At 43.7% G+C, this 14,022-nt stretch overlaps 1 protein-coding gene across 1 annotated transcript in view; it reads left to right on the top strand.

Annotated features, from left to right (window-relative positions):
- The window catches only part of LOC124570417 (inter-alpha-trypsin inhibitor heavy chain H4-like), a 167,050-nt gene that overhangs the window by 50,834 nt on the left and 102,194 nt on the right, over positions 1-14,022 (top strand). The window contains exons 4-6 of the mRNA XM_047131107.1: positions 3,023-3,183; positions 8,344-8,547; positions 12,672-12,819. Coding sequence (XP_046987063.1) covers positions 3,023-3,183; positions 8,344-8,547; positions 12,672-12,819 — 513 coding nt within the window. The remainder of the gene's footprint in view (positions 1-3,022; positions 3,184-8,343; positions 8,548-12,671; positions 12,820-14,022) is intronic.

Genomic DNA, 14,022 nt, shown 5'->3' with positions numbered 1-14,022 from the left:
AGCAACTGGTCGTTTTAGGGAGCATAGGACGTTTCAGCCGACTAGTCGCGACTGGAGGAGGCCTATGAGGCCGAAGACGCCCCAGCTGAAGGAGGAACTCATTCGTGCAGTTGACGACAGATATAATGTCAGCGTAACACGATTAGTAAAAACGCGTCTTATTCAACACATGACCGGCGTGATTTCTCCATGAGAAAATGCGCAATCGATAACATGTGCGCTTGTGAAGGCACTGTCAGCATACGATCCACCGGTACACTGCTGCTAATGTTTCAAACACTTGAATCCTCGCCTTACTGCAAAAGTACTGTTCACAGATGAAGCTTCGTTTCATTGTGACGAGACCGTAAGTTTTCATTATCATCACGTATGGACTGTCGACACCCTCACGAAATTGTGCAGTCACGTCATCAATAAGGATTTTCTGTCAGCACTTGGCCCGGCAATGTTGGCGACTTTTCGTCGGACCGTGTTGCTCCACGCACCTTCAACGGGGAAGCTTACCATGCTTTCTTAGATAGTAGTCTGCCTGTTCTGCTAGAACATGTGCTTTTACGAGTGTGACTGAACATGTATTCATGCACGATGGGTCTACTCCCAATTTCAGTGTAATTATTCGTAGGCTTCTAAATAACGCATTCCGCGACAGCTTAACAAGTACAGGTGGACCAATTCCTTGGTCTCCACGTTCTCTGGACCTAGATGCACTAGACCTCCATTTGTGGTGGCATTTGAAAGCTATCGTGTACGGAACCGTGGCACAAGATGTAAAATGTCTAAGTGTACATATTGTGAAAGCCTGTGAAACAATACTGATAAGATCGTCAGGGATTCAATGCGACGGCAGGTTGAACCTTGTTTTCTTGCTAACGGAAAACATTTTGAACATTTCATTCAGGAAAGTGTTTCACACTGTCTTGATACGTTCTTCTCCTGCGTGTTAAAGTGTTTCAGAAACTGAGCTCTAACTTGTAAACAAAGCATATTCCCATTTAACATTTTTTCTTCCTCCAAGTGTGAAGAATATTACGTGAAAGTTTGACCGTGTCTTTTTGTTACACCATACATAGGATTGTCCGCCAGTGAGTAGGCTCCCCAGATGCTGGGTGCCCTGTTTAGTGCTTCAGCGTTTCAAAACTTTGCCTCTGCTACGGGGCGTCTTGTGTCTGTCTACAACCACCTGACAAAATGCGACTTTCAGATTGTATACTGCCTCAGTCCTACTATAATTCATTCTTAAATTATCATTATTATGGAATGTCTTCAGTTTTCGCAGTGTATGTTTCATTTGTGCTACACACTGAGATGACAAAGTTACGGGATAGCACATACACATACACAGACGCCGGTAATATCGGGTACACAAGATATAATAGGGTAATGCGCAGAATTGGTTTCCGACGTGATTATGGCAACACGAAAGGAATTAACAGATTTGAACAGGCTATGTTAGTTAGAGCTAGACGCATGGATCATTAGACGTCAGAAATCATTAGGAAAATCAGTATTCCGAGATCCATAGTGTCAAGAGTGTGCTAAGGATACTTAATTTCAGGCATTACCTCTGACTGCGAACAACGCAGTGGCCGAAGGCCTTCACTTAACGACCGAAAGCAGAGGCATTTGCGCAGAGTTGTCAGTGCTAACGCTGCAGTCTGGAACCGCAAGACCGCTACGGTCGCAGGTTCGAATCCTGCCTCGGGCATGGATTTTTGTGATGTCCTTAGGTTAGTTAGGTTTAACTAGTTCTAAGTTCTAGGGGACTAATGACCTCTGCAGTTGAGTCCCATAGTGCTCGGAGCCATTTGAACCATTTTTCAGTGCTAACAAACAAGCAACACTGCGTGACATAACCCCATAAATCAATGTAGGACGTACGACGAACGTATTAGTTAGGACAGTGTGGCGAAACTTGGCCTTAATGGGCTATGACAGCAGACGACCGACGCTAGTACCTTTGCAGGTCATGGCCTGCAGCGTTTCAGGGGGCTCATGACCGTTGGTCAGATGAGTCCCAATTTTAGATGGCAATAACTGGTGTTAGGGTTAGGGACTGGTGCAGACCCTACAAAGTCATGGACGCAAGTTGTCAACAAGGCACTGTGATAGCTGGTGTGGGTTGTGTTTACATGGAATGGACTGAGTCCTCTGGTCCATCTGAACCGATCATTGATTGGAACGCAGCTATGTTCGGTTACTTGGAAACCATTTGCAGCCATTCATGGACATTATGTTCAGATACAACGACGGAATTTTCATAGAGGGGAGTGTGCCTTGTCACCGGGCCACAGTTGCGCGTGATTCGTTTGAAGAACATTGTGAACAATTCATAGGAATAATTTTGCCGTCCAGATTGCCTGACATGAATCGCACCGAACATTTATGAGACACAGTCGAGGGGTCAGTTTATGCACAAAATCCAGCACTGAACACTATCGCAGTTAATCAGTACTATAGAGATAGCAAAGCTCAACATTTCTGTAGGGGCGTCTCAACGACTTGTTGAGTCCTTGCTACGTCGAGTTGGTGCGCTATAACGGGCAAAAGTCAGTCCGACACGATATTGCGAGGTATCACATGACTTTTGTCTCCTCAGTGTTCATAGAAGCTCGAACATTCATGGAAACTGCTGTCAATTTTCCCTGCAAGGTTGGTAAACATATTCACGGAGACAGGTACCTTGCATGAAGACATATACAGAACATAACACTACAGAGACGACGGCCTGGCGCAGCGAGTAACCACAGCCTACAATCAGCCGGTCTGCGGAAAAGTCGGGGCGGCCAATTGTGGAAAACCAACATGCCTGACTGCCATGGCAAGGCAGGTTGTGTCCAGCCCTATTGTCTGAAGTGTCATCTGGGATGGCCTGTGGTATGGGTCAGGCTTCCAAGAATCTGCAGCCCTAGACGCCTCTAGTCAGAGAAACGGATTTTGCCATCTATCAGCGAATAAAGGCTGTTATGTAGTCCTGTTTGGAAGGAGAAAAGACGCACGTACCTTGGAGTGGCACCTGTTGCAGCGGACCCCCTGGCGCGCATCGAAAGTCCGACGTCGTCGTCTGCCATCGTTCGCTGGGCGCCCACCAGGGAGGAGCAGCAGCAGCGGGGCAACAGAGGTGTCTCCGGGCAGCTGGTGGTGCGCTACGACGTGGACCGCGACGCCAGCCCCAGCCAGGTACTCGTGAGTGTCCACGCTGCCCTCCGACTGCGATAGCCCCCGTTTGTCGCTAACAGTCTCACAGCTACAGGCAGGACAAGTCACTGCAGCTCAAGTACCGATCTAATTATAAAATTTGGTCTGTTTTACTGACTGTACGCGATTTATATTTTGTTCTGCCTGAAACTATATCGCAGAACCCAGACGGTGGAGTAGCCTATGACATTATTTTACTGATTTTCAAGTATCTGCGTTCACAGTCGAATTAATTTTGTAGCTACGACGACTTTCTCAGTTTTCGTTATACGCCATTTGGTCTTTAACTAAAATACGAATGTATGCTTCGCCCTTCGCAAATATTGTTTCCAGCCACAGTTACCAAAAAAAGCAGGCTCAGAAGATAACTGTATATTACTTGTTTCGCAGTATCGTCGAATTATTTGATCAACAGCAAATTCGCCATTGAACGCACATACTTATTATAAACAGAAGAAGTGGTCTAGATTTGGACTACTGTGTAGATTTTAAGGCATATGTCATCTATTGAAAACAAAGTAAAGAATGATGTGGTAAACAACATTCTGATGTGCCCTGCTTTAAATAATTGTGACACTCTCTCTATTTTTTCTTATTTTCCATTTAAGAAAATTGGAAACTGAACAACCCTCAGTAGTGTGCTAGAAATTTAGGGTGGTCCTAAAAATACTGAGATATCATTGAAAAAATTTAGTAAAATGAATTAAAAAGAATGTAGTCATAGAATACAGTAATAGAAACATTTTTTGACGTAACTGACAATGATTTATTTCTATTTTTAAATCGTTGTGGAGAAGATCAGCTGGACTGATAAAGTCAGGAATGAATAAATACTGAGGAGAACTGGAGAAGAACGGAGGATGCTTCTGACGGTAAAGAACAGGAAACTAAACTGGGTAGGCCAGAATCTAAGAGGAGATTGCCTTCTAGTAGAGACAACTGAAGGTTTCGTTGCGGGAAAGAGAGGGAAGGGCAGAAGAAGGTTCCAGGTGCTGGATGATGTCAGCAGGCCACAGGGAGGGTACCAAAGAATGAAGAGGAACGCAGAAGACACAGAAGCATGGAGGGCTATGCAGTCAAAACCTGCCGCAATGCAGAGAACCCAATGATGATGATGTGGTTTATCGACGAACGGGTCAATATTAGGTAAAACATTATATTCTGTCTACAAAAGTCACAAATATAAATGTTCTTATAGGTGCCGTCCTTGTGTTCCAAATTCTGTTTCATCAGTTTCTGGATGTTATTGTCCAGCGAGTACGTATAAATCACTCAAGTCATCATCAAAGACTGGCGTGTTTGGTTCCTCTCTCTCTGTCGCTCATTTGAACAGTCTTCTTGCTGTTTTCGTCCATTTCCCATTTGGTTTTTTCTTCTTCTTATTTTTTATCATCGTTCAACATTTTTCCAAATTCAGTTTATTCCCCACCGTTTCGTTCTAGATGATTTTTAGAAGTTTGTTCTTCAACACGCTTTTGGAACAATGTTCAGCGACCAGTGTCAGCTACCAGGACACATCCTACGCCTTTACGTCCTTTATTGTTTACTATCTTGTGTGCCGTGGGAAAAAGATCAGTGTCTTAAAGACTAATAGTCGATGAGGGGGTCCTGTTTGGCTGAGATTAATGAATGAAAGCTCTGACACGTCAGATCTTCTCGGCATAGGACTACCCGAAGTGGAGGCCTTCAGGTCATCCTATAGTTTTTTTCTTTGGCTGCGCAAATGGCCTTGGTCATATGCGCTTCGTTCCGCTTCTTCCTCTTTCACTGCTGGCTATATTTTCGCTCCGTTCTCAGTATCCTACAACACAAACTGAAAGTTTAGTCATATTGACAAAATGTCCCAAAATCTGTCTACAGCGCAAGTTTAGACCATATGAAATAGCCCGAATGTGGACCATTAGTACAAACTAATTCTTAGGTTATTTACAAATCGACGAAAAGTAGTAGCTACTAAAACTGAAAATATTCTAAATGCTACTATTATACTTAACACGACATATTAGAGAGCAGACTATTCGTCAGCAAAGAAAATCTATGAGACAACAATCAAGGTGTAGCGGCAAATGTTTTAAGGTGTTCGAAATTGAGTATATGTTGACTACAGTCACTTGCCACAGTGAACTGTCGCTGCTGCTTTACAGAACAAGTGATGTGGCCTGAAGTGCGGTTTTACATTGTTTCCGCTACGCTACAGCGTATCTGGCTATCTGAAATTCGGACATTAGCAGAAATTTGGACCACTTCACTTATCTCTTTTTTTGTTTCAATTTTCATTCGCTATGAAGTGGTTTACGTGATAAAATGAAATGAGTCTGTGGCATTATTGACTTGACCACCCCATATGGTGCTGTTCCGCTATGAAAAACAAGTCCTACTGAACACCAGTCCGGCTATTTGCGCGCCCGATAAAGATGAGATGAATGATAAGGACAACAAGTACACACAGTTTGGAGCGAAGACATACTTGACCAATCGGGAATCGAACGCAGCGTCCCTCGACCTAGAAGCAGTTTCACTAACCACTAGTCCACGAGCTGCTGAAATTCAGGTGCTAAAACACAGTAACTGCCGACGTGAGTAAGAGAAATAAATCAGTGTGAGCTTTATGCATCTGGTCAGCGTGCGTAATGCAAACCATCACGATACTCCATAAGGAAATGATATCTGAGGAACTGGCTTCGTGGTGTGTGCGAATGGATCAGTCATACTAGCTCACTTCTGTTTTATTTTTCCCTCCGTCTTAGCAGTTGCTGTGTTTCAACATCTAAACCCCTCGATAAAGACATAAAACTAAAATTACTAATTTGCGATATAAACATCAATAGCTATAGTTTGCTTGTTTGGGCTCGGACGGATGGATATGAGTGAAATAAATGGGTCTTACCTGCCAACAGATTAGAACACCTCAGCTAATGATCTGCGTTACGATAAACAATACAGATTCGCACTCTGCGCTGTATTCCAGGCTGCCAGAGTTTACGCCACTACACTTTACATTAGGATAGATTGAAGGGAATGGACGACACTGGCAGTTCCTTGTTTCAGCTCGCAGAAATATTCTTCTGGCTACGAGATGTTTATTTTAGCTGGATGGATGTTAGGAAGCGCAGACGCGACCCGAGCAGCACACTGCGGCATTCGTTCACAAAAGGCCCCACTACAATCTGGAGAATCTGTTCAGGAGGCAGGGGCTATCTCAGCTAAGTAAACCGTCTTAAAAAGTAAAATCTGCATTAGTTGTAAACTCAATAGCCTTGTTCATAAAATGCCGCACATAGGTATGAACCGCATGCATATTAATAGCAGTTTATAAAGGCAGAAGTACCTCTAGTGAAAATTGTTGTACATGCTTCCGGTCTTAACATAAGCTTTTCCTTTACCTAATACAGAATCTGAAGATGGTCAATGCAAGCAGAAACCAGTTATGATTGTATCATGAAAAAGTGATTGCTACAGTCTGGAGCTGCGCGACCGCTACGGTGGCAGCTTCGAATCCTGCCTCGGGCATGGATGTGCGTGATATCCTTAGGTTAGTTAGGTTTAAGTAGTTCTAAGTTATAGGGGACTGATGACCTCAGAAGTTAAGTCCAAAAAATAATGTGATTGCGGGAAAAATATAAGCAATACTTGGTGACGATAACTATACCAGGCCCTAGAGAGAGATTTGTGGAAACTTAACAACGCTGAACACTAGAATTCGAGTCACAAATCACGTTTAAGAGCCATGAATGGAAACAGATTTGCAAGCATTTAGGCTGAGGTGTATTGGGACTTAAATTTTCTGGAAACCGAATGTCTACCTACACTAAAGTTGCAGAAGATTCTGAGAGTCCTTCATAGCGCTTTTGTGTGGACACCATACAGCCATGCTCTGACTGCGTGTGTCCCCTCTACAGCAACATTGTGCCATTTACATCATTCCTAGACACGTCTCTTAATATTGTTCCTGGTAAGTAAGAAAACTAAAACATCTCTGTGCGTCAAGTCATCCACTGTATTCCTTTAGCTAATGTACAGACTACTTGTTTCATTTATTACCAGACTAATTACATTTTGCACTTCAGATAAACATCGCTTCTGATTTAGACTGATGGAAAACTCACGCACAATAAGAAAAACAAGACGCACTAGGGAGGAATTATCCGAATGGTACAAAAATCACTAGAGGTGACGTACTCGTACATGTAAAAATGATTACAGTTTCACAAAAAATGTGTTGGTTTAGTCAAGAGAAGGAGTTTTACAAATTGAGCAAGACAACCATGAGTTGATCCTCCACTGGTCCCTATGCAAGCAGTTACTCGGCTTGGTATTGATTGATAGGGTCGTTGGAAGTCCTCCTGAGGGATAACGTGCCACATTCTGTCCAATTGGCGCGCCAGATCTCCAAAACCTCAACCCAGTTGGAGAGCCTTCCCTTAATGCTCCAAACGTTCTCAATTTAGGAGAGATCTAGCGACTTTGCTGGCCGGGGTAGCGTCTAGCAAGCATGGAGACAAACATTAGAAACTCTTGTCCTGTGCGGGCTGAAATGTATGGCTTGGATGGCTTGTCATAATGGGCAACAAAACGGGGCGTAGAATACGTCGACGTACTTTAGTGCCGTAAGGGTTCCGCGAATGACAGCCACCATAAACCATCACTCTAGGTTGTCGGGCCTTTTGGCGGGCAACAGTCAGATTGGTATCCCACCTATGTTCAGCTTATCTCCAGCCTCGTCTTCTGCCTGGAATGTCACTGACTGAAGTAGAATTGCCTTCAGTGATGAGTCCCTCTTCGAAATGAGCCTGGATCACCTGCAAGTGGTAATCATTTGTCTTTTTAAACAAGTCAAATCTACCAATTTTCCGTCCCATTCAGATAATTCTTTTTTGGCGCATCTTACTTTTTCTTAGAGTATATGTCGATTTTAAATTAAGAGTAAAATTTGGCTTACACAACGCAACGTGGACGAGAAGGTTCAAAGTTAACTCACAATACTTTTAAGTTGCCACGCTTCAAACTAAAATATGAGATGATCACTCTGCAGCACTGGTTTTCTCTGCTACTGTAGTACCATCATTCTCAAAAAGAAAGTGGGACGTGAAACATTTTGTCCTCCTAATAGCCACTGGTCTGCCACTGTACCGGCCTCGCCGCCTGCAGGTGAGCAATGACGGCTACTTCGTGCACTTTTACGCGCCTGCCGGCCTGCCGCCGCTTCCAAAGCACGACGTCTTCGTGCTCGACGTCAGCGGCTCGATGCGCGGCCGCAAGATCGAGCAGCTGAAGACGGCCATGAGCACCATCCTGGACCAGCTCAACGCCGGCGATCTCTTCTCCCTGATCCCGTTTTCTTCTGCAGTGCAGGTAAGGCGAACCGCCAGCAGTTAGTCTTGCATTGTGCAAAACTGATATGCCGGCTGATGACTGATCGCCGAATTGTTGTTACAGAACTGTTCCAAGAGCTGTAACTAACATGTTTTCAGAGAAACATGAGTAAAATATCTGAAGAAACACGTAAATCACACATCAGTATGTCGTCGGAACACTAATACTGTCATCCACATTCTTCAACTTTTTTACTTGGAAGTATGCAATACTTAATACTGCTTCATTTGCGATTACTGGTGTTTGAACTCAGTCTTTGTTTTAGTTCGTGAGAGTGCTTTGTGAACCTAAGTTTTGTTTGGTTAAATTTTTTATGCAGATCGTTTTCATCTAACTTATTTCTGCAAATACAACCGACACTCAGCAAAACTACACTTACTCACAAGTTAAAGATAACTGCACAGTGCGGTGCCACACAACGTGGCGCTACACAAAACTGGCGCTAATAGCACAGTCACATAGGGAACACACACGACACAGATCTGTAAGTCCACGGTATTGGCGATAAGTTGAGAAAACCGCCCAGAAGCACATGTGCTACAAAACGCCACTGTTTCCTGCGCATGTACACCGACATCAATATGATCACCATGCACAGGCACACAGGCCGCACATCAGGTTGGCATACTCTGGATCAGGTGGTTGAGCAGGTGCTGGGGTATAGCCTCCCATTCTTATACAAGTGCCCGTCGGAGCGCCTGAAGTGTCCTAGGGGTTTGAAGACGCGCAGCGATACGTCGACCGAGAGCATTACAGACGAGCTCGATGGGCTTTAGAAAGCAGGCCATTCGCCTGATACCTTCTGTTTCAAGATACTACTCCACGATGGCAGCTCAGTGAGGCCGTGCGCTATTATCCATCAGGAGGAAGGTGGGACCCACTGCACCCCTGAAACGGCGGACATACTGGTGCAAGATGATGTCTCGATACACCTGACCTGTTACAGTTCCTCTGTTCAAAAATGGTTCAAATGGCTCTGAGCACTATGGGACTCAACTGCTGTGGTCATTAGTCCCCTAGAACTTAGAACTACTTAAACCTAACTAACCTAAGGACATCACACACATCCATGCCCGAGGCAGGATTCGAACCTGCGACCGTAGTGAGTTCCTCTGTCAAAGACATGCAGGGGTCTACGTGCACCAATCACAATCCCACCCCACACCATCAAACCACGACCTCCATACACGTCCCTTTCAAGGACATTGAGGGGTTGGTATCTGCTTCCTAGTTCACGCCAGATGAAAACCTGGCGAGAATCACTGTACAGACTATACTTGGACTCGTCCGTGAACATGACCTGGGACCACTGTTCCAATGACCATGTACTGTGTTCTTGACACCAGGCTCTACGGCTCTCCTGTGACTAGAGGTCAGTGGAATGCACCTTGCAGGTCTCCGGGCGAATGAACCATGTCCGTTCAGTCGTCTGGAGACTGTGTCTCTGGAGGCAACTGTTCCATTGGCTGCGGTAAGGCCCCGAGCAAGGCTACCTGCAGTACTCCGTGGCCATCTGCGGACACTGCAGGTGACATATCGGTCTTATTGTGGTGTTGTACACTGTGCATGTCCCGTACTGTAGCGCCTGGACACGTTTCCTATCTGCTGGAATCGTTGCCATAATCCTGAGATCTCACTTTGTGGCACACGGAGGGCCCGTGCTACGACCTGCTGTGTTTGATCAGCCTCCTGTCGCCCTACTATTCTACCCTTCATAACGTCATCAATATGTCTTCTTTTAGCCGCTTTCAACACACACTCACCATTAGCACGTCTGAAAACGTCTGCACCCTTACTCGCTGCACCGTACTCTGACATGCACAAACACCTCTGTGTATGTGCGACGACAGCAAGCCAAATGCACCGTATGGTCATACCCCGAAGTGATTTAAACCCGCAAACCGCCCACCAGAGCGTTGTTTCACTAAATATCAGCATTATCCTTAATTTATGAGCATGAGTGTACATGAAAGTCGCGACCATTCGAGATTGTGTGTCCCACAAATTAATTTTCTTCTTATTGCAGTTGTGTTTTGCAGTTCGAAGGCTGGTTTCATTATGCTCTCTATACTAGGTTGTCCTGTGCAATCTTTTCCATCCGTGGATAGCTACAGAATTATTCATATGTACCTCTGAAGTTTCGGAGAATGTCTAAACAAAAACTGCTAAACATAGAGGATACGAAGAGATATCAGTGGACAGAGAATCTCTCAGCATTATTAATTCAAACTAGAGGTATTCAATATGGACATCTCTTTTGAAATCTAGCAATCGTAAGTACGTGCGTTCAGTGCTGCCGCTACTGCTGTCCGGGAAGATGCAACAACAGCAGTCCAGTTTGCAAATGTGCCCAGGTGTAGGTGCGAAGTAATTAGATGTAGCAACATGGAGCGAATAATTTGTCTATATGTTCTCACACTCTTGGCTCCTTGTGGTGTACCTTGCAACTTTACCACATAGCAAACTAGATATCGAGTCTTGCATCTTTGAGAGATACTAATTTCACTGATATGTACCTTTGGCAGGGCTCTTTACCTCAGTCGGTAGAAACGCAATCGTTCGAGGACCACTGTGGTGTCCATCCATGTGTCTTCTGTCCGTCTGTCTGTCCGTATGTTAAAAATCAGTTTCCTCATGAACGGGTCGACGTTTAAAGTTGGAACTCATGTCACATGACAATATCTACGATATCAGAAGCTTCTAAGTGAATGGAACGAAAAGTTTCAGCACTTTATGTCACATATTTTGATACTAGAAAACTCACTCATCGGCAGGTATTGCGTACTTCACGTTGGCCTATAATCATGAAATTTAGCAAATAACAAGGTTTCAAAGTGCAACTAAAGTGTAAGAAAATCCGAAAAATGGGAATTTGTATTTATGTAACACGAAAAAACAATTTGTTTCGTTATTTGTTATCTGACTGTCTGTCTGCCCGTCTTTCTACTACGACCCCTTTCTCACAGGAATAAGCTGGCACATCCGCTTCAAATTTATGTCACGTACTAAGATCTATATGTCCTTGGTGGTGTAATAAATCAAAGCTTCTAAGTCAGTGTAATCAAAAGATACGACCATGTACGTCACATATTTTGATACTTGAGAACTCATTGATCAAAACATACAGTGTACTTCCCGTAGTCCTCGAATCATGAAATGTGGCAGGAAGCCGAATTTCACAGTATGAGTAAAGGAAAAAAATTGCAAAGTGTTTATTGATAACTGTATAACAAGAAAAGAATTTTTTAACTTGTATTCTGTCTTAATTCATACTTAAAACTAAAACATTCTGGAAAGTCCAGGGATTCTCAGAACCGATATCTTCCCATTTCGTAAATATTGTTTTTTTCTGTAGTTCTCGTAGTTTTCATTGAGCCTTTTTCTGAAACGTTCAAAGCACTTATTCATTACTGCTTATCAGAACATACAACAGATTGAAACTCTTTACAGGACTGAAGACCTACTGTCTCTCTGGAACTTCTATCCCTCACACTGTCTTCCATTACTAACTTTGGCATTCCTGTATTTCTCAGATTGCGTTCCATCACCCGATTCCTTCTATCAGTCAGATTGTGCAGTAACGCAGTTTACCCTCCCCTTCGTTAGTGATTCAATACGTCTATTTAAAATACAGCATTAATTTGCAACACAACAATTTTGATGCCTCTATTTTCTTGATATATGTACAAGCCGCATTTGGTCAAGTTTCACTCTATATAAGGCCAGAATCCAAAGAAGTACCATAAAACAACATTTCCTAACACTTCTTGTTTTAGCAACAGTTTCCCTACTCTGGGCAGTCAAACATTATATGTCGTATTTCCTTCTGCTGTTGTCAGCTATTTTTCTGCCCAAATAACACATTTCTCCTTCACCTTTAATGTTTAATTTCCTAAAGTAATTCCTCAGCATCACCTGACTTAATTTTGTTACATTTCATTTCCCTTGCTTTAAGTTTTTTTATCCTCATATTCTAAATCTTCAATTCCGCTCTGAATACCCAAATCCTTTGCTGTGTGTACATGTATAGCGTTATTCGGCTGTTAGCGAATGTTGTAGCACGCTGACAGGAGTGACACTCATATGGTAATGCTTTGCTGCAGGTATGGCATCCAGACGTGCCACTCAGGTTTCACTCTACGTGGGAGGAGAATCTGAACTCAGAGTTCAACTCCAGCGCCATTGTCGAAGCCACAAGCGAGATCATTGCCAAGGCCAAACGCAGCTTTAACTCCTTTGCAGCGAATGGAGGTACGTACGAGTCTCTTGTGGGACACTTAGCATACAAACATCTGATTAAAATAAAACAGTTGTAATTAACTTTCAGATATAGCCTTCCGTGTTTTTCTCAGTAAATATTTGTTAACGTACGTCAGTGCATAAAACTCAGTACTGGAATCATGATATTTCTGTGCCAAACGTAGAACTTATAGTGATTAAAAATCATTCATTCCAAATCAAATGATCCTCCACCTCGACCTAGAAACCTCCGCGGCGTCGAACAAAATCCCACTCGCGGCTGTGGCTGAAACCCACATGCTCACATAACCAGTCACCAGTAGAGCGTAACGTGGTGGCATGCATCAGCGGCTGCAAGGAGCGTTTTCCGTGGCAAGGCGGTACGTGGAAATGGTGTTCCTATCTAAAGCTGCAGCCGCTAGAAGTACCCAATGACAGGCAGAACAGAGCTGTGGGTAGCGTACCAACGTAACGGATTAACAACTGGTATCTCAGATAGAGGTAAATCGACCAATATAGGTCGGTTTACCGACTTGGAGCATGCAAAAAATGGATCAAATGGCTCTGAACACTATGGGACTTAACATCTGAGGTCATCAGTCCCCTAGAACTTAGAACTACTTAAACCTAACTAACCTAAGGACATCACACACATCCATGCCCGAGGCAGGATTCAAGCCTGCGACCGAAGCGGTCGCGCGGTTCCAGACTGAAGCTCCTAGAACCGCTCGGCCACACCAGCCGGCTGGAGCATGCAAACAGTAGTAGTTTTAAAAGCGTCCAAGGTGTACGAAGACTGTTTGTTAACGAGAAGTCACTGCATTATATGTGCCAACTGGGTGTAACAACGACTATCAAATTAGCGGCAGTCATTGAATAACACTCCAACGTATAACAACTCTCATGTACAAATTTATACTACCATGTCTGTACTAATTTGTAGTTTTCAGTATAAATCACGAAAACGAACACAGTCTCTACTACGTAATTCATACTTACAGCACAATAGCTTACTAGCAGCCAGCTAAACGTTTCCGCCATAACCTGATACAAATTAATACACGCGGACTTATACGGTTAGAATATTCGGAAAATACTTTTAAAATGATCACTTTCGAGTGTCAGTACTCGTAACCATTCCACATGCCAAACATACATTTAAATTTTCATAATAATGCCACAGCTTACACGGAAAAATTGAGAGTTCGCACGACC

This window comes from Schistocerca americana, chromosome 1 (genome assembly GCF_021461395.2).
Source record: "Schistocerca americana isolate TAMUIC-IGC-003095 chromosome 1, iqSchAmer2.1, whole genome shotgun sequence".
Classification (NCBI taxonomy): domain Eukaryota; kingdom Metazoa; phylum Arthropoda; class Insecta; order Orthoptera; family Acrididae; genus Schistocerca; species Schistocerca americana.
Note: the sequence above shows the minus strand (reverse complement) of the source record. Positions and strands in the feature narration are given on the sequence as shown.